The sequence below is a fragment of the Limulus polyphemus genome, unplaced genomic scaffold (genome assembly GCF_000517525.1).
Source record: "Limulus polyphemus unplaced genomic scaffold, Limulus_polyphemus-2.1.2 Scaffold109, whole genome shotgun sequence".
Taxonomy (NCBI): domain Eukaryota; kingdom Metazoa; phylum Arthropoda; class Merostomata; order Xiphosura; family Limulidae; genus Limulus; species Limulus polyphemus.
The window spans coordinates 212,227-235,070 of NW_013665719.1; the positions used below are offsets into that span (position 1 = coordinate 212,227).

At 30.3% G+C, this 22,844-nt stretch overlaps 1 protein-coding gene across 3 annotated transcripts in view; it reads right to left on the reverse strand.

The window, feature by feature from the left end:
* LOC106470999 (neuropilin and tolloid-like protein 1) overlaps positions 1 to 22,844 on the reverse strand; it is a 169,922-nt gene that overhangs the window by 131,083 nt on the left and 15,995 nt on the right. For 2 of the 3 annotated variants that reach the window (XM_022400470.1, XM_022400477.1), the window contains exon 1: positions 16,061 to 16,289. The exons of the other annotated variant lie outside the window; for it this stretch is intronic. In XM_022400470.1, coding sequence (XP_022256178.1) covers positions 16,061 to 16,097 — 37 coding nt within the window. In that variant the 5' untranslated portion in view covers positions 16,098 to 16,289. Of the gene's footprint in view, positions 1 to 16,060; positions 16,290 to 22,844 lie in introns of those variants that run through there. 3 annotated transcript variants of the gene reach the window in all.

Consider the following 22,844-nt stretch of genomic DNA (forward strand, 5'->3'; position numbering starts at 1 on the left):
CTCGATATCAAATAAAGGGGTAAGTACATCACCAGTTATCAAACTAACCATAAAATATACTCTATATATCCTGCCAAGTAAAACATTAACACTTAATAAGTTATGAAATACATTGAGAACTCGCTCGATATCAAATAAAGAGGTAAGTACATCACCAGTTATCAAACTAACCATAAAATATACTCTATATATCCTGCCAAGTAAAACATTAACATTTTATAAGTTATGAAATACATTAAGAACTCGCTCGATATGAAATAAGGGAGTAAGTACATCACCAGTTATCAAACTAACCATAAAATATTCTCTATATATTCTGCCAAGTCAAAAACCAAAATTTGGCAAGCTATCAAGTTAAATACTCTAACAATATCTATAAATGTCGCGAAGTATATATATATGAGATAAACACTATACAAATACCAAGCTAAATATTAAGTAATCCCTACATATCATGTTAAATAAAAAAATATACAATGTACAAGCTATTAAGTTCAATATTGGACAATCACTGTATATCCTATCAAATTAAACATAAACACTTTACAAACTATCGAACTAAACAACAAACAATCCCTATATTCTTACTCAAGTAAAAGATAAACACTTTAAATAAACTTTAAGTAATCCATATCGGTTAAGTCAAGTTGAACATAACATTTTAAAAACTATCAGTTAAATATCAAACAATTTATTCTGTATTCTGTTACGTAAAATATAAACACTTTCTAAGTTATCAAGTTAACTTTTAAATGATACTCCTGGATCCAATGAAGTAAAATATAAATATTTTCTAAGTTGTCAAGTTAAATATCAAAGTAAAAAAAGAAATAGTTCACAAGCTATCAATTTAAATATCAAACAATCGCTCTAAATCTAGTGAAATTAAACATGATGAAATGTTTAAACTATCTAAATAAATATTAAACCATCCTTATATATATATACTGTCAAGTAAAGCATAAATACTTTAGTAGCTATCAAGATAAAGATTAAATATCGCTGTATATCTAGTCAAGTTGAACAAAACACTGTACAAAATATGAAGTTAAATATTTAAAGAAATATTCTACATTTCTTCAAGTAAAACATAAACAACCTTAGAAGTTTTCAAATCAAATATTAAACACTATAAAAAATTGTCTATATTCAGTGAAATCAAACTTAAATATTGTAGAATATATCAAGTTAAAGGTTAAACAATCCTTCTACATCCTGTCAAGTAAAAGATATACAAGTTACTAACTATGATGTATAAGCCTTAAGTTGTTCCTCTATGTCAAGTTGGACGTAAACACATAAATAAAAGTTCACAGGCTATCAAGTTAAATATTAAACTATCAGTGTATACACTGCCAAGTAAAAATATGAAATATTACAAAATATGAAATTGAGTATTAAACAAACCCTTTATAACAAGACAAGTAAAACATAAATTATTTACAAGATATGAAGTTAAATATCACACCATCTCTATTTATCATGCCAGGTAAAACACAAACAATTTCTAAGTTATCATATTAAGTATTAAACAACATCTCTCGATCCAGTAAAGTAAAATATAAACACTTCTAAGTTATCAAGCTAAGCATTAACCAATCTCTCTGTATGCTGCCAAGTAAAACAGAAATAGTTGAGAAGCTATGAAGTTAGATATTAAACAATCCCTCATTATTTAGTGAAGTTAAACCTAAACAAAGTACAAATTATCGAGATAAATATTAAAACGTTTGTATACATATTTTCAAGTAAAGCATAAACACTTTAGAGAGTATGAGAGTACGGTTAAAAATCCCTCTACATCCTGTCAAGTGAAACATCAACACTTTACAAATTATAACGTATAATATTAAAGAATTCTCCTATACTCCTTCAACTAAAACATAAAACACTTTAAACGTTTTCAAGTTAAATATTACATAATTCCTTTACATCATGCCAATTTAAACGCAAACGCTAAAACGTATAATATTAAAGAATTCTCCTATACTCCTTCAACTAAAACATTAAACGTTTTCAAGTTAAATATTACATAATTCCTCTACATCATGCAAATCTAAACACAAAAACTTTACAAGCTACCCCATTATAATCATTCAAGTTGAATATTAAACCATCTCTCTTTATCAAGTTAATCTAAAATTAAACATTTCAACAGCTTTCAATGGAATTATTTAAAAAATCTTTCTATATTTTGCTAAGGAAAAGGTAAAAACTTTACAAGTTATCAAGTAAAATATTAAACAAACACTTTATATTCAGTAAAGTAAAATGTAAACACATTAGAAGCAATGAAGTTAAACATTAAACAATCCCTCTATATTCTGTCAAGTTAAACATAAATACATTATAAGATATCAAGGGAAATTTAACAAATTTTGTATTTTCTGTCAAGTAAAACATAAAACACTTTACAAGGTAAATATTAAACATTCCTATATATCTTGTTAAGCAAAACATAAACACTTCAGAAGCTATCAATTTAAGTATGAAATAATAATTTCACATTGAGTCCAGTAAAACATAAACACTTCACAAGCTGTGAATATAAAGATTAAAAATCCCTCTCTATCCAGTCAAGTTGAACATAAAGATTTTAAGAAGTATCAGGTTAAATATTAAATAATTCTTCTATAATCTCTTAAATAAAACTTAATACACTTTATAAGTTTCAGGTTAAATATTGAACAATCCCTCTTTATCCAGTCAAGTAAAAGATAAACACCTTACAAACGATCAAGTTAAACATTGAACACTTCAATATAAACTGTCAAGTAAAACGTAAATACTCTAGAAACTATCAAGTAAAAAGATAAACACTTACACATAAAGATAAGTATAACACTTTACAATATATCAAGTTAAATATTAAACAATTATTTTATATCCAGTTAATTAAAACATAAACATATTACAAAGTATCACGGTAATATTAAACATTTAATATTCAGTCATATAAAACATAAAACTTTTGTGACAAGGAACCCACTTTTTAGAAAATAAAGTTTGGAGACGGCTTGAATGGGTAATGAAAAACTTTATTACAAATGTACATTAGTAATAAAGTTTCTTTCAAAACCCATTCAAGCCATCTCCAAACTTAACAAAGTATCAAGTTAAATTATAACACTCTACAAACTATATCTCCTCAAGTAAAAATAAACACTCTACAAACTATATCTCCTCAAGTAAAAATAAACACTCTACAAACTATATCTCCTTAAGTAAAAATAAACAATTTACAAACTATATCTCCTCAAGTAAAAATAAACACTCTACAAACTATATCTCCTCAAGTAAAAATAAACACTCTACAAACTATATCTCCTCAAGTAAAAATAAACACTTTACAAACTATATATCCTCAAGTAAAAGATAAACAATTTACAAACTATCAACTTAACTCTTGAACAATACATGTCTATTCTGCCAAGTAGGACATAAAAGCTTATAAGCTATGACGTTAAAATTCAAATTCTCCGTCTCTATCCAGTCAAGTAAAGTATAAACATGGTACCTGATGATGACAAAACCTTGTCGAAACGTTGTACATTTGCTGTTATGTTAAACTTATATTAAAGTTTTTCTTCATTACCCATTCAAGCCGTCTCCAGCCATTAAAAGTATAAACATGTTTTACAAACTATCAAATAAAAGATTAAATAACACCTTTATATTCAGTCGAGGAAAATATAAACACTTTACAAGCTATCAAGTTGAATGTTAAACAATACTTGTATGTCCAGCCAAGCAAAGAATAACACTTTACAAGTTATCAAGTCAAATAGTAAATAATCGTTTTATATCTTGTCAAGGGAAACAAATAGTTTACAATCCGTCTAGTTAAACATAACACAATCCTTCTGCAGCCTGTCACGTAAAACATAAACACCATACAATATATTAAGTTAAATATCATAAAATCCTCTATATCCTGTCCAGTAAAACATAAACACCATACAAGCTATTAAGTTAAATATCATACAATCCTCTATATCCTGTCCAGTAAAACATAAACACCATACAAGTTATTAAGTTAAATATCATTCAATCCTCTATATTCTGTCAAGTAAAACATACACACTATACAAGATATTAAGTTGAATATCATACAATCCTCTATATCCTGTCCAGTAAAACATAAACACCATACAAGCTATTAAGTTGAATATCACACAATCCTCTATATCCTGTCAAGTAAAACATAAACACCATTCAAGCTATTAAGTTAACTATCATACAATCCTCTATATCCTGTCCAGTAAAACATAAACACTATTCAAGCTATTAAGTTAACTATCATACAATCCTCTATATCCTGTCCAGTAAAACATAAACACCATACAAGCTATTAAGTTAATATCATACAATCCTCTATATCCTGTCCAGTAAAACATAAACACCATACAAGCTATTAAGTTAAATATCATACAATCCTCTATATATCCTTTCAAGTAAAACATATACAATTGACAATCTATGAAGTTAAACTTAAACAATTATATTATATCCTGCAAAGTGAAACATAAATACTTTATAAGCTATCAATTTGAATAAATATTAAACGATTCCTTAGTATACGTTCTAGTTAAATGTGACCACAATGAAAAGGTTTCAGTCATAGTAACTTTTCAGACTTGATTTAGTAGAATCCCTCACTGAGCCATTTGCCCTTCTTATCGTGAAGAGTTTGGGATCCTAAAATGTACGTGCACTCAACGTAAGTGCAAAAAATGACATTTTCTGTGTTGTGTGGATCAATTTAACATTATCCGTGCTTCAAATTCGTTGCACATAAGATATTCTGAATGATAAGGACCTAGTTGTGTAGAAAGAATATGGCTTATTCTATGTGATAATAATCTGACCCTATACAAAGAACATGAAATATAGTAGGTAAATACACAATATCGTGCTAAGTAACCTAAAACAAAGTTAATATCCTCTATTACGGAACAACAAGTTTATATGGAAACAAGTGTCAACACGTTCACGCCTCATCTTTGTTCTAACTTTCGTTGATATATCCAGTAAAACAACAACCTAGTCGTTTTCAAATCAGATAAGATACTCGTTATGATAATGTCCTGGTCTTATACAGAGTACATATGAAACCCTGTATGATAATCAGTTGATCTTATACAAAGTGCATGAGATTCTCTGTAGGATAATATATAAAATATAGGATAATATATATATATATATATGTATATAGTCTTATATAAAACACACGAGATATCATGCATAATAATGTTTTAGTCCTTCTAAACTCTTGACATATACTGTATGATATGACTTTGATCTTCTATGGTAACGAACTGGTCTTATCCAAACTAAATGTGATATCATGTTTGATAATGAATTAGTCCTGTACAAAGAAAGTAAGGCGTACTTTATGATAATAATGTGATATCTCTTAACATAGAAATTTTTATTTCTATCCGCTAAATTAAAGATCACATTAACTATTATCTACGTGTTTGTAAACTACAATATAAGATTTTGAGCCAATAATTACATTCTTAGCTTTCACACTATGTCGAGTTTAATTGAACCACAGGAAGTTTGGAGAATTATCTAAAATTAATTAAAACATTAATCGTTGCTACAATAGACAATCAGCTGACTATGGTTATCGGTCTATTATCCAAACGCTGCTCAAGTTCTTTTGGTAAATGAGCCTACGCAATGATATAAACGTAATTAGTTTTTTGCTATCATTTAAATAGAAATTTTCAGATAAATCGAAACATGTACTACGTGTTTTGAACGTAAGGAAGATCGAAAGGCTTAGACTATCATTCCAATGTCCTTATGATGTTTTAAGTAATTATTTGGCTTCGGTAATTACGCCACTAGATTTGGAATAAGATCAAAATCTAAGATTACATTAATTAGTTCTTCAGAATGTATATCACATAGGAATCAGTTAAACATCGTAGTCTACAGAAATATGAGAAACTGCAAATGAATATGTTATAGTTTTATGTAGTAGAGAAAAGGGGGAAAGTACATAACGCTTAAAAATAAACACTTGAAGGTCCTTTTGTCTCAGTTTCCCTTTCGATGTAAACACATAACATAATGTCTTTCTAAATAACGAGTTGAGTTTCGTTTTGTCTTATTTTCTATTTAAAATGTAAACACATCACGAAATATGTCACTAAATAAATACTTGAGTTATATTTTGTCTGTTTCTCTTAACAATGAAAACACACCATGAAATATCTCACTAAATAAATATACCATGAAATATCTCACTAAATAAATACTTGAGTTTTATTTTGTCTGTTTCTCTTAACAATGAAAACACACCATGAAATATCTCACTAAATAAATATACCATGAAATATCTCACTAAATAAATACTTGAGTTTTATTTTGTCTGTTTCTCTTAACAATGAAAACACACCATGAAATATCTCACTAAATAAATATACCATGAAATATCTCACTAAATAAATACTTGAGTTATATTTTGTCTGTTTCCCTTAAAATTGCAAGCACACCATGATATATTTTACAAAATAAATACGGGTTTTATTTTGTTTCAATTTCCAATGAAATTTTAAATACATCACGAAATATCTTACAAAATAAATACGGGTTTTATTTTGTTTCAGTTTCCAATAAAATTTTAAATACATCACGAAATATCTTACAAAATAAATACGGGTTTCATTTTGTTTTAGTTTCCCGTAAAATTGTGAATACATCATGAAAAATCTTACGAAATAAATACAGGTTTCATTTTGTCTCAATTTCCTTTATGAACATTGAACACCTCACAGCGTGTCTTATAAAATGACTCCATTAAACATTGCCACTTTTCTTCTAGTTTTGAGTTTTCGAAAATAACACTATACTGATTTACATAAATAACTTAGGCTAGAAAATTTAAAACTGTGGAGGATACATTGATGAAAATGATACACACAGCGCAAATGCTCATATAGAAATAATATCGTGTTACATAATATTTACTCTAATTCCGATGTGCTGTGACATAAGTAAATTTGATGAAAAATAACACCTCAACAAATGAATTTAGTTCGCACTGAAACAGTTGTTCTCAAGGAATTTGCTATTCTAAATAGCATCTAAACCACTGTCGTATTCCAGCCGGCCTGAACAGCCCTGGTATTGGGAGAAACGCCTCGTCGGCACTGGATATAGTGTGGTCTAAGTATTATTATACATTCTTCTATACCTTCACTCGAAAGTTCATATTAATAATGAATTTTATGTTAAATTTGTTTGTTTGTTGTTAAGCGTCTAACTTCACAAACAACGTCCCAACAGAATGCCGAGACTAATAGTACCCACACCTAACTTACCTATAAACTTACTTGCAGAATTTTCTCGCTGACTATATAACTTATTTATAGTAACAGTACTATTTTTTATTATTATTTATATTTCGAACAGGTAATAATTTTCTGAAATTTGGCTGTCTGTATGCCTTAAATTTGTTAAGCCTACTTAAACAGATTAAAGATCACTACAGAGGTTACTTCTTTCTTTGTTTACATACATATATATATAAAGAAATGTTATAATAAAGAAGAGTTAATTTAATGGAAGAACTTTTAACAATAGAAAATCTTTACCGAATGTAGAAAAAACAAAGACGAATTAATACACGTGATGCAGGAAAAAGTTACTGGGCAAACGTTAAATACATATTAAATCTTCTCACAGAATATTAGAGTATTTTCTTTGCATGTAAAAGATAAGTAAAAAAAGCATGTTAAAGCCCGTCATGAGACAACAAGACTGAAAAATAACATATATCCTAATCTCCTTGATTAAAATTCTTTGGGAATTATTAAAACAAACACAAAAACTACTTTGAATATATAGAAAAATATAAACTTTGATAGTATAACTATATAAAAGGCTCGTGTTTGACGATGTTGCTCCACTGTTAACTATAAAAAAGAACTTACTAAACTTGTCCTAGGACTAAGCATTTTGTTACACTTAATTTATTAAACACTATAAATCTTCGAAGGCATTTCCTTGACGAGAAAGTTCTCTGAAAAAGAAACAACAACAACAAAAAAACTCACCGAGTGAGAAAAGAAGGAACACTTAATTTATCATAATATAAAAGTTACGTTTCATGAAATCACACATGAACCTTAAATAACTCTGATCAGTAATAAGTGGGTTTAATGTTGCCTGGCTAGAGTTACTTTCTTTGTGGCGAGAAAAATATTCTAGAAATTATTAAAAGAAAGTCTGTCAAAGATTAACCGTCGATTAGTACCATTAGAAAAACATCTAAAGACAAGTGAGCTGAATTTTCATATTTGTCCACCTTCTTTTTACTGAAATGTAACGGTTTCTGAGCAACTCTAATCCTGTTCTGACTGTGAAGAATTTAAAAATTGTTGAAAATACCACAATTCTTGAAATGCAAACCTTCGTAAACATTACAGATCGTATCTGTCATTTGACTTTTATTTTATGGGAGAATGTTTTTAGCTTTTGTGATGATGGTCTCTCAACAAGTAGACAAAATATCTTGTCATGGAAAGCTCGTCTTTTGTCAAATTTGATGCTAATCTTCAGCAAAACCAATGTAAAATAGATAGGTATATGATAGTTAAGAAAAACGTAGTAGAAACAAAATCTTCACTGTATAATTACTTTGGTATTGAGTTAAGGGGTTTGAGAAATTGGCATGTAAATAAAAAAGGATCTCCATTAGAATATTTATTATTTCATAAGAAACAGCTGGATTATATTTTAAAACATTTATCGATTTTTTAAAGCTTATGATCTCAGAAAAATGAATTATAATTTAATGGTATTTTTATCAAAAAGTCCAACAGAAGTATAAAATAATGATGCTTTATAAGACCATTGAATAATTATTTTCTGAAAAAAAAACAATCAAGAAGTAGATGTAATTCAAAAATAACAGACAGAATATGTTTTTTAGAAAGTTTTTGAAAACAGACACACCAAATAAAAGGGTATAGTAACTTTTATAGATTTTGATTTTAATTTCTCAATAGAATGAAACTTAGGTAATACTTCTAAAAGCACACAACACAGAGAGAGAGAGAGAGAGAGAGAAAGAAATTAATGACTGTACGTGTTTGACTTTTATATCACTATAAATGGTGGTATTTTTGGGTGACTAGAATAAACCGTTAATATCCCTTTTAATGAAAAGAAAAATGAAATCGTAATAACAAGCAAAATAACTGAATAATTTTTTTTTCTCTCTCTCTATCAACTTATAAACTTATCCTCTCACGAATGTGTACTAGACCTAAATATTAATTAGTAATTGAGACTCCAATTTTAACCAATATAGTAAAAACGTCTGCTGTCAAAAAGTACTTAAGCACAAGTTTTAGGCTTAATAGTTAAACAAATGTAATAAATATCAAGATACATTTCGGGACAAGAATAGCTCTTTGTTGTGAATCGACGAATACATCTGACTGCACTTTCAAATACATAAAATACCTGGTTCCTTCACGGTCTGAAGTGGCCATCTATTAACTATAAGGTCCTTCTGTGGGACAGCTGTAAGTCTACAAACTTACAATGCTAAAATCCGGAGTTCGATTCTCGCGGTAGACACAGCAAATAGCCAAATGTGGCTTTGACATAAAATAACTAAACCAATCCCCTAAAATATTTAGTTTTTTATTTAAAATGGCAAAAATTTAAAAAGAATATATTCGTTTAGGTCATGTTTTTAAAACGATCAAAGTGAAAGAAGCTGAGCTGAGGAGTGATCCTTGTTATGGTTCAGCCTAAATTTAGGTACACACAAGATCATAAAAAATAAAAACCACCTAAACGAACAATATCTAGCGACATAATTCACAATAGAAATGGAAGGAGATAGTGATCTTACATTTCAAGAAGTGTTGTTTACCAAGACACATAACTCGTATGCTACAGGTGTTTTAGGAAAACTACCCACAGATAAGGGTATGTACCTCGAATACAAATCAAACCATTCCAACAATGAAAAGATGAGCGTCATAAAATACCTGTATATTACATAATTGCTCCCCCCCATTGTACAGTATGCTTAAACTTTCGTGATTAACAATAAAGTAATTCTTGACAAATAACAGCATTAACGTTCTAAATCTAAGGTGTGAAATCATTAAATCATTACTCTAATATGTAAAACTCAAATACCATCACAATTTTGGTTAACGAAACAGTTCTTCTTTTTTTATTAATTACCCCTAAGCTGTCCACTCACCAAATTATTTTGTTTGTTACCTTTTCTATGGTATAAAAATGAAATAATCTCTGGTTCTTTGCCATCAGTTGTTGTTTTGTTACCAGAGAAGTTCTCTTTTGATAGATGGCCGCAAGAATTCGCTGGTATTTCATTTTTGATAATAGATACTTTTTAAGTGACCTTGACAAGAATCTCGGGATCTTCAAAGGTAACTAAACCTCTGAAAAAGTCTTCTTTTGAAGCTAATCAGTTTGCTGTTATTTCGCTGAAACATTTCCAAAGACAGTTACTATGAATAACTTTTAACTTGGATCATGTGCCCTTTTGTATTCTGGTCTGTTGCTGTGTAAGGTGTACATTTTAGTATTTATAGATGATAGGAATTTGTGTTCAGAAGTCATTAACCATCACACGATTTGTTTATTTGCTGTTTAGCACAAAGTTACGAAATAAGCTATCTGTGCTCTGGCCAAAGTTGGTATCGAATTCCGAATTTGAGCTTTATAATCCCTCAAACTTACCGGTGTCCCACCTGGGGGAATACTAATAGATCTTTTCAAACGTGTGATTTTTCTGAAACGAAGATAAGCTTCATAGGTAGAAAATACGTCCTTTAAATGCAGTACCATTCTGATTATCACAAAACATATTGTATTTCAAATATTCTAGTGGTTATTAGAAGGAAATATGTTATTTGGTTATACCAGACAAAACATTATTGTATTTTAAATATCTAATGGTTATTAGAATGAAATATTTTATTTGGTTATACCAGACAAAACATATTGTATTTTGAATATTCTAGTGGTTATTAGAAGGAAATATTTTATTTGGCTACACCAGACAAAACATATTGTGGAGTTTTGAAACAGCTTCACACCTGTATTAAAATTCTAAAATCAAGTTGTAGTGTTCTTTTCTTTTCTTAGACTTTCTACTTTTTCAGAGAAAAATCTTTATATATATATACATATATATTCTCCCTCATTGGAAAGCCTCAAGTCTTTACAAGTAACAGGAGTCAAAACAGCATTTTAAGTAGCTTATCATAGTCGAGAAGGACAACAGGCCTTGACTTCAATTGCTCAAGAATCCAACACCATCCACATCAATTGAATTGTTTCTGTTAGTTGTCGTTTTCAATACCTTTCATGTTACAATACTGAGAAAGATCTGGCAATAGTAAAGTGACTGGAAACACAATTCATACCTTCGCGTTTAAAACTTTTAAAATGTTGTGTTTGCTTGTCTTTACTGGCAAAATTGACAGATATAAATAATGAAACATTTTGCTCAAATAAATAATGTACATACATTAGATATATAAAGAAGTTTAAACATCGTTTTAACCAAGCCTTGAGTTGAGACGCTAACAAAGCTAGACTACACGTAAAAAGTTTTTATTGAAAGGTTTTCTCAATTTAAATATAACTTAGCCTGTTTAAAATTGAATTATTAATGTTCAGAATAAAGTTAACTAATAACACTAAACTTGTAAATTGTTACTTAGCAACTTTATTAAGAATAAACCTAAAGGCAAAATTCAATTTAATTTCTACACTAAAACCTGTAAACTAAAATAACATTTTATATTCCGCGTTAAAACCTATAAGTTAAGACACAACTCTACTTCCATACTTACACATGTAAAATAAAACGCAATTTAACTTTAACACTAACACATCTAAACTAAAACACAATTTAATTTTAACACTAACACCTGTAAATCAAATTTTAGTTTAAATTCCATACAAATCCCTGTAAACTAAAACACAAATTCCACGCTAACACATGTAAATTAAACTTTCCACACTAACTCTTGTAAATTAAAATGAGTTTAAATTCCATACAAACGCCTATAGACTGAAACTGTTTCATTTATATACGAACACCTGTAAATTACACAAACTTCAGTTGCCACGAAAGCTCCTGTAAACTGAAATATAACTTCCGCAGTACACCAGTAAACTAAAGGTGGTTTAATTTCCACACTAACATTTGTAAACTATAGTTCAACGTAAGTTCACCACAAACATCTGAAAACAAAAACTAAGTTTGGTGAGATATTGAATGAGTAATGAAAAAAACTTTATAACAGGTTTCACATGGTAAAAAAAGAAATATTTATTTTCATTACACATTCAAGTCTTCTCTATACTTTATTTGTATCAAAGTGGGTTCATTTTCTTCAAATTGAAATTAAAACTTAGCTTCATTTCCACACTAAAACTTATAAATTAAACTTAGTTTTATTTCCACACCAATACCTGTAAACTCAAACAAAATTTCCACACTATTACCTGGAAACTGAAACAAACTTTTTACACTAACACAGTTTGATATCCACACAAACACCTATAAAATAAATATAGGTTTATTTCCACACTAACACCTGGAAACTGAAACAAACTTTTTACACTAACACAGTTTGATATCCACACAAACACCTATAAAATAAATATAGGTTTATTTCCACACTAACACCTGTAAACAAAGTTCATTTTAATTTACACACAAATTAATGCAAACTAAACACATTTTCATTTGCATAATAACACCTGTAAATTAAAATACAATTTTCACACTATTGTCTATAAATGAAACTAATACATATAAATTAAATCACAATTTTTACACCACACGATAACCTTTAAACCTGTAAAGAAAGTTAAATTTCATTTCTACATTGATCTTTGTAAACTAAAGCTCAGTTTAATTTCAGCAAACCCCGTACAATAAACCCCGTTTTCCATCATAACACCTGGAAACCAATCGCAGTTAAATTTCAACACTAACCTGTTAGCTAAATCACAATTTTCACGCTAATATATGTAAAGTGAAACAAAATTTCCATAGAAATATGTTTAAACTAAACACAGTTTCACTTCTACACTAACACTCGTAAACTAAAAACTAGGTTCATTGTAAAGTAAAATGCAACTTCCATACTAATACCTATAAAATAAAAGTAGTATAATTTCTACACAAAAATCTATAAATTAAACACAGTTTCATTTGCATAATAACACATGTAAACTAAAATTCAACTTCCACAGTAATAGCTGTAAACTAATTGCAAGTTGATTTCAAAAATAACATCTGCAATATAAAACATGACTTCCATTCTACACTAACACTTATAAACGAATATTTTTAAACCTGTAAAAGAAGTTCAGTTTCATTTCCGCACTAATCTTTGTAAACTAAAACTCAGTTTAATTTCAATAAAAAGACCTGTACAATAAAACCCAATTTTAACCACAATACCTAGAAACTAATCCAACTGGGTCCATTGTCTTCAAAATTAAATTAAAACTCAGTTTCACTTCCACGCTAAAACTTACAAACGTAACTTAGTTTAATTTCCACACTAACATCTGTTAACTAAAATTTGTAAACTAAAATACTATTTCCATACTAAAACCTTCAAATTGAAATAGAATTTCCACGCTAAAACCTGTGGTGTAAACTGTTTCATTTGCACACTGAAATCTCGAAACTAAGAACATAACTTTCACATTAACAATTGTAAATTGAAATCAATTTTATTTGCATACCAACAACTGTTAAATAAGTTATCCACAATAGCACCTGTAAACTAAACTTATTTTATTTGCATACCAACAACTGTTAAATAAGTCTTCCACAGTAGCATCTGTAAACTAAACTTATTTCATTTCCACACTAACATCTGTAAATAAAAATACAATTTCCACAATAGTACCTGTAAACTAAAACACAACTTCTAAATTAACACTTATAAAAATAACTGAGTTTTATTACAAATATAACACATGCAAACTAAATTCAGTTGTATTTACATATTATCATCCCTAAACATAATCTTAACTCCCACAATAGCACCTGTAAACTAATCGTAGTTTAACTTCCCCTCTAACACCAATAAACTAAAATACAATGTTCAAAATATAACAAGTGTAAAATATAACACAACGTCCACAACAATTCATGTACACTGAACTTAGTTTTATATCTACGGTAACACTTCTAGACTAAACTATATTTTCCCTCTTAAACGTGTAAACCAAAAAACGTCTTTCACGCTAACTCTTGTAAAGTAAAACTCAATTTACTTTCACATTAACACCTGAAAACAAAAAACACAACTTCCATAATAGCGTCTAAAAATGAAATTCAGCTTTAATTTCAAAATAGCACCAGTAAACTAATACTAAGGTTAACTTCCACATCAACAACTGTAAAGTGAAATTTAGTTTCATTTCTACACTTATACTTGTAAACTAAAACGCAATATTCCCATTAACAACTGTAAACTAAACTCATACCTAATACCTGTAAATTATAACAAACTTTCTACACTAATATTTGTGAACTAATTTCAGTTTAATTTTACATTAACACCTGTAAATTAAATCTCAGTTTGATTTCCTTGCCAACACCTTCAAACTAAAACACAACTTCGACACTAAGACTTGTAAACTAAAATTTAGTTTCATCTACACACTATCACCTTTAAACTAAAATACAATTTTCTCACTACACTTTCAGCTAAAACTTAGTTTGATTTCTACACCAACACTTGTGAATTAAGGCTAAGATGAAAATATGACAACAGCAACTTTTAGAGTATGAAAATTCTTATGTAAATTATTACAGCGATTCAACCCATAGTATAGGTCATCGTTGGGTTTATTGTTAAGCAAAAAGCGCTACATAATGGGCCATCTGTTCTGTGCCCAACGAGTATCGAAACCCGTTTTTTATGTGTCATTTTTTTTTGCTGTAGGTTCTCCATGGGGGGGGGTGCTCGTCATTAGATAACACATTCATGTTTAGTCAGATTGATTAGGCTGATGATAATCACTGATCTATATAACTGCAAATTATTCGAAGGTGGGATTGGAAATACAAAATTGTCTGTCTACTTCATTATTTTGTTATAGGCACCTTTATAGAATGAAAGTCAGTTCAGCATAAAGGTTTCAGCACCTAGTCAATATTTCACTCTGTCTTATAAGTATCTTTACATATTCAATATCTGACTACGCCGTATAAGTACCTATACACATTTAATATCTCACCTTTGATTAAAAGTGTTCGTAAAATTTCAGTTTATAAGCACACGTACAGATTAAATAATTCTCTACAGTTTATAAGTACCCACGTAGATTCCTATCTGTCTCTTTACTTACCTATCTACTTATCTACGTATTTAAACACTTTGTTATATACAGTGGATATGTATTTAGTTAGCTTATAACTAATGGATGTGAACTTGAGTCATAAATTAAAAATTAGGAACTGCAGTTTGCTTATTTATCTGACTTATGAAAACCAATAATTATTCATGTTTCTTTTACTTGAGTACATTGGTGGGTAAGTAATGCCACGTTTAAATAGTAGTACTTTTCCTTCTCAATCTTAAAAATCGTGGGACCTGGCGTGGCCTAATGGTTAGCGTGACCGGACTGAGAATCTTAGAGTTCAAAGCTTATTTTGGGGCCATGGGTGCACGATAAGAATGACGGTCAAATCCCATTACTCGTTCACATAAGAGAATTCCATCTGTTGATGGTGGGTGCTGCCTTCCTTTAGCCTGTTAGTTCTAAATTAGAGAAGGCTATAGTCAGATAGTCGTTGTGCAGCTGTACGCGAAAATTTTGATAACAAACTGAATATCGTGTATTTTACTCCTTTTAACCTAATCCAATAGATTGATCATATTTAAAGTACCAAAAAACCCTTAAGAAGATTCATTTTCAATCATTCTTATTGACCAGCAAAAGACAAGTGCTAAAAACGTTTAAGCAACATAATACTGTACAGAAAATTCAAACAATTCATACAACTTACCATTACTAGACACCTGAGTACAGAACACCGCTGGCATTACGTAACACACTCTCTAAGTAGACATGCTAAATGAAACAACAGGCAGAATATAATCAACAGTGTTTGTTGTTGCTCCTCACTTGGATGAACCTTTCCGTTCAAAACCGGCGATACTCTCAGAAGTTGGACCTTATATCAGTTCAGTATTGCCATTCGCCTAATGAGAGCCAAGTGATAGGTGCTCACATAAGTGAAGCTGTAAATACCACTACACATAAGTTGTGGACTCGGTGGTGCCCTTAGCTCTGTGGCTGCAGAGGATCACCAGAGGAATAATGTACGTTGTCATGGCAACATGTGAAGCGACACCAGCGGAACTCGAGGAAAGTGAAAATGTTTGTCAGGATGCATCACCGTCAGAGGTTGCATCCATATATGCATGGCGCAGTCACAGTGGAGGGAAAAAAAAAGATAATGTTGAATAAATAAGACAGGAATGGTTAAGAGCAATCGAAGGGAGAAATACAGGCTTAGAAACCTTTCACGACCTTTAACTTAACTGAAGAGCTTGAAAATACTTTAATGTTTTTTTTTCTCTTGTCAACACAATTATAAATTTCGATAAAAAAGCAACACGAAGCTCAGCCTGTCATTCGAGTCACTTGTTAGAACAAATAAGGTGGGTTTCATAGGAATTTCTTGTCGAAATGTACAATTTTGATGATGAAAGAAAACACTATATTGTCTTAAATAGCTTGCCTGCTGACTAATTCATAAAAAATGATTAGAATATCATGTTAGATATTATTCACACACACACACTGCAGCGAATTATAGTTAATTCAAACACCATACACATAAAACACACTTTTGTTAAAATGATTTTCCATATATCGGATATAAAAACATAATTAGAAGAACTGTGATATTAAGTTTCAAGAAAAAGATTGGGAAATAAAGTTACTATGATTGAATTCAGTCAATTCTTCAAATGTGATATTCAAACACCGTGACTTATAGTTTGATTATAAAATAAAATTGTAGCAGTGTCCTCTCTTATAAGACAAAACTGTTTAAAACAACAAAGTTGGTTTTAAAATGTAAATACTTCATGCAAACTGTAAGATAAAATGTTGGGGCTAACTTATTTGGCTTTTGCAGGTATTTTTAAACAATGTTATTTAGAAACACTAAACTGTTAAATAATATAACCTATTTAGTTACCACGCCATCTTTAGGCAAAAATATATAATTGTTGTTTAAAGTTATAAATACGCTTTACATTATAAAAGCGATATGAAAGATTGTTTGTTTTTTTCGCATAGCAGAAATTAATTGTGCCTGGTCATTTTATACGCAGTAACAAGATCACATCTACAGAGCATAACATGACGTACTCACTGAAGTAATATTTAATAATGTTTAATACTTCAATCCGTACTGTGAGATGTGCCGGGCGTGGTCTATTGGTTAACTTGACAGTCTATGGATACGAGGGTCTATGGCTTGTGTCACGTTGCTGTAAAATCGCGCTACATTATATTGGGGCCATAGGTGCTATAAGAGTGATTGCACCCCACTATTCGATTAAATTATCCCTACTGTTAACGATGGGTGCTGGTTGTTAGTTACCTCCTCTATAGTCTATCAATTCAAAATTAGGAACGGTTAGTATAGCCGGATCTTGTATAGCTAGGTGCGAATATTTAACACAAACCAAATTCTATCATATTTAGAGTATATATATTGAAACCAAAAAATCCTCAAAAGTAATAAAGATATATGAATTCAAATCTTTTTCCTTTAATAGCCAAAAACATGGATAAAATAGTTTTGCCTCATTACCAAACGAACTTGTTCGGAGTTATTGACGTCACTACAAAACGAACTTGTTTATATTATCTGCGTTTCTACCACACAAACTTGTTCGTTGTCATCAGCGTAAAAGTACATAAATTAGCGTAACATATTATGTTTTATGTTATAGGTCAATTCAGAACCAATCCTACCTAAAGCTTCCTTATTATTGGATATATTATTGGTATTTAGTCACATGTGTTGATATTACACATAGTCTATTATGCTAGTGATATTTAATCACATTGGTTGAGATTACACAAGATATATTACGCTATTGGTTTATAATCACGTGGATTAAGTTTATAGAGGATCTATTAGGTTAGTGAATCACATAGGGTTGTAATCACGCAGTGCATAACCTGTAGGTTATATCGATATATTTCATGTTTTATAGCTTCAAAGAGGAACCAACCAGACTGAGCAGCTTTTATAATACAAAAACAAAATAACTAAGGTTTTATAAGTTGAAACCAGAAAATCTCAACTTTCTGTACAATCTCGATCAAGATAACTGAGGAGGGTTTTATAACATGAAACTGAAAATCCCAACTTTTTGTTCAACCTGGATCAAGATAACTAAGGAGGGTTTTTAACTTGAAACCAGAAAATCTCAATTTGATAGGAAATGCTTTGAAGTATTCGGTTTCATGATAATAAAATATCTAGTTATATATTTTTATCTGTATGCCAACTTTCTTTGGATCCGGGCGTGGCTTAACGGTTAGCGCACCACTCTGCTGATCGATAGGTCTGAGGTAAGATCCACGATAAGCCACTGAACTGCCCCGCCCATTAAACTATGGGGATATTATAAAAAAGTGACAATCATTGCTTCCACCAGTGGCACAACAGTATGTCTGCGGACTTACAATGCTAGAAACCGGGTTTCGATACACTTGGTGGGCAGAGTACAGAGAGCCCATTTTGTAGTTTTGTACTTAACAATAAACAAGCAAACAAAAACAATTGTTCCCGCTATTAGGTTAAGAGTAGTCGCACTTGCGGCCGGTGCTGCTAGCTGGTTGTCCTCTCTTTGGCCAGTAGTTCTAAAATAAAATGGATATGCGTGAGTACAAGGGGTCTTTGACCATGACCGTTTAACCGTTCACGTTTAAAATATTAATACTGTAAAGTTATTTTTATAAATGGTTTTCTCACAGTACTTGCTACATTATCACAGAGAAAATAAAACAGCAGAAACAAAATAGCATTGCTGTGTGCGTCTCAAACCTAGAGTGTAAAACTTATTTAGTTGATATGGTAAGTTGGATTACAGTGAAAGTTCTTCGTAATTTTAATATTAGTAATTTGCCATTTTCATTGTACTAGAATATGTGGTTTATACATATATTCCTATATTTGTTATTAATTCACTTAATTTATTTTAGCTTTAATTGCTTGTCTTCATAATCTAGAACGAAGAACGCCATAGAATCTCATGATATTAATATTTAAGCTCGAAATATCATTCAGTGTATTGTTTAAGCTAATAAGGATGTTATTCACAATCTAAGAAATAGAGCACAACAATAGAGTTTCGTGGTACTAAATCAAAACCCAAAATATCATTCAGTGCATTGTTTAAGCTAATAAAGATGTTATTCACAATTCAAGAAATAGAACACAACAATAGAGTCTTATGATACTAAACCAAAACCCAAAATATCATTCAGTGTATTGTTTAAGCTAATAAGGATGTTATTCACAATCTAAGAAATAGAGCACAACAATAGAGTCTTATGATACTAAACCAAAACCCAAAATATCATTCAGTGCATTGTTTAAACTAATAAAGATGTTATTCACAATTCAAGAAATAGAACACAACAATAGAGTCTTATGATACTAAACCAAAACCCAAAATATCATTCAGTGCATTGTTTAAGCTAATAAGGATGTTATTCACAATCTAAGAAATTAAGCACAACAATAGAATTTCGTGATACTAAATCAAAACCAAAAATATCAGCTAATAAAGATGTTATTCACAATCTAATAAATAAAGCATAACAATAGAGTTTCGTGGTACTAAATCAAAACCAAAAATATCATTCAGTGTATTGTTTAAGCTAATAAGGATATTATTCATAATCTAGAAATAGAGCACAAAAATAAAGCCTCATGATACTAAACCAAAACCCAAAATATATAGTACAGTGGATTGTCATTTCCAATAAAAAAGTTATGACTTCTCTAAGTGTTTAGGCAGTGTTTTAGAAAAACGTTTATACATATATATGCTATGACTGCTTCTCTTGAAATAGGTCAAAAGCTTACACCACGAAACCTAGGATCTTAGTGAAGGTTTAAATAGTAAGAGATGATGTGATATTAAAAAAATAACCGTTAGGGAAAGTTTTCTTTTGGTAAATCTGCGACAGCTGTTTCTGCAGCTAGACGTTCCAAATGATATTTATTTGCACCAAAGATTATGTTTCTGTTACTTCACACCACTCTGTCTTAGATTGCATTACCAAATATCTTTGTATATGACTCACATAAAACGACAAATTCTCAATTCTCAAATACATACCTTTTGCCATGAATTTGTATTTGCAAGAACGTTTCACACCACTATCTAGTTGCAGAAATATTTGTTTAACTTTCGAATCAATGACTGCTTTGGTCATGGTTAAAGGCTTTCTGTATAAGCCTAGTTTGAACAGGAATAACACGAGCTTTGTAAATATGAATATTTTATAACTGGGAAGGGTTCATAACATATTTCCTGATTATAATCTCCATCAATGATTAGAAAACAGATTAGTGTATATGGAAAACTTAAGTACATGAAGAGACAGCGATATTGATCTGTGGAAAGACTGGTCGTGAGACTCATGTATAGAGCAGTGTAGCCATGTGTTTTATAACGTTGAAATAAACTCGAGTGGATATGTGTATTGTTTTGTAAACCCACTCTTTTTTAAAATGTCTCTCAAGCGTAGGATAAAATGTTTATCACTTCACTGATTCCATTAGTTAAATCGACTTTCAACGTGGTTGATCGAAAGGAAACTAATTTAACTACAATATTCTTCAGTTTGAAACGAAGTTTTTCTTTGAACACTGACTTTTACTGTTTATATTGAACTGCCCTGAATAATGCAAAGATCTTTTATCTTCCGGTTCTAGTTTTAATAACATAAATGTTACTTCCTCTTCAATAAGGAGACAAATTAATTTATATAACCAATCGTATTGTGTAATTAAATTCTTAATAGAGATTTACTGTTCCAAGTAGTTTAATAAAATTTTTAACACTCAACTTTTTTCTATTGTTTTCATAGTTAAAACAATTTATAACGTCAAGTTTCCTTAATTTGTTCTTTACAGCTGAATCAGAGCGCTGGTACAACAAATATCATCTCTTTGTACTTCAATATTTGAAACAGAGCCCTACCATGGGAAATTATCGTTTTTGTAATGTTATATGTTTCAGACTGAGTCTTAACATGCAAAACTAGATTCTTTGTTGTTTAAATTTTCAGGCAGAGCCCTGACACATGAAGCTGCATTCTTTGTTCTTTAATGTTTGAGGTGTACAGGCACATGATTGAAACTAGCCTTCTTTTTTTGTTCAATATTTCACTCAGAACCTTTGCTTCTGAAAGTTTCTTTCCTTGATACGTAAAGCTGGTTGTTTTGTTTTATAGTGTTTGAGGCTCAAACTTGACACATGCAACTGGACTTTTTTTATCGTTTAATGTATAAGGCAGAGCCCTGAAGTGTTAAACTGCTTTCTTCATTGTTTAGTGTGCGAGCCAGAGCCCTAACACAAGAAACCACTTTCTTTGTTATTTAATGTATGAGGAAGATCCGTAAAGTGTTAAAATACTATTTTTGTTTAATGTATGAGTCACAGCCCTAACACAAGAAACCACTTTCTTTGTTATTTAATGTATGAGGAAGATCCGTAAAGTGTTAAAATACTATTTTTGTTTAATGTATGAGTCACAGCCCTGACACATGAAACCACTTTCTTTGTTGTTTAACGTACGGGGCAGACCCCTGAGGTGTTAAACTTCCTTCTTTATTGTTTAGGGCATTAGATAGACCTGTGAAATGTTTAGCTGCCTACTTTGATGTTTAATATATTAGGCAGAGACCATAGAATGTCTCTGTGTTTTTTGTTTTTTTTCAAGTACAAACTCTTAACTCATAGTTCTATCATTTCTTGACCGAGTTGAGATCTAATTATAGTTTTGGACTCAGGAGGTCAAACCCTTTCGTCTGAGGTATTTGATCATGCCCAAGGTCTCACAGATTAATTTATTCTAATCCTGCCAAAAAGAATTTCAATTTGGGGATAGGCTAGTAGAGATTCTGATGAGTAATACGATTGATTCGGGTATACACGCGCCCCACGCTTGGTATTGCTGTTGCACAAACATATAGCTAGTAAAAATGAAAAAAGTCTCAATGATGAATTTACTCTATTCCTGCCTAAAATAACTTCAAGTGCCGCGACTATTGAGAATTCCCTCTTGTTTAACATCTGAGATAGGGTTCTGACAAGTGCATGGACACCATCTCAATAATGATACTTTACTTGCTTATTCAAAACCCAGTTCGATCTAAAGAAAATACCTTAACTGATCGCTGTAGTGCATAATTAAAAAAATATAATTAGGTTTATCGGATGGTTAAATAATGCGATCAAAAGTGAGAATATTTTTATGAATTATGGTTAGGGTTTTATATTCGTTGGAATAAACTACAACTTCAACCAATTGGTGGAAACAACGATTTATAAAACAATGAAAACTACCACTATAGCAAATTAGTGGAAACAACACTTTTATAAAACAATGAAGAATGCCACTTGTCAAATTAGTGGAAACAACACTTTTATAAAACAATGAAGACTACCACTTGAGCCAATTAGTGGAAACAACGTTTTATAAAACAATGAAGACTACCACTTGTCAAATTAGTAGAAACAACA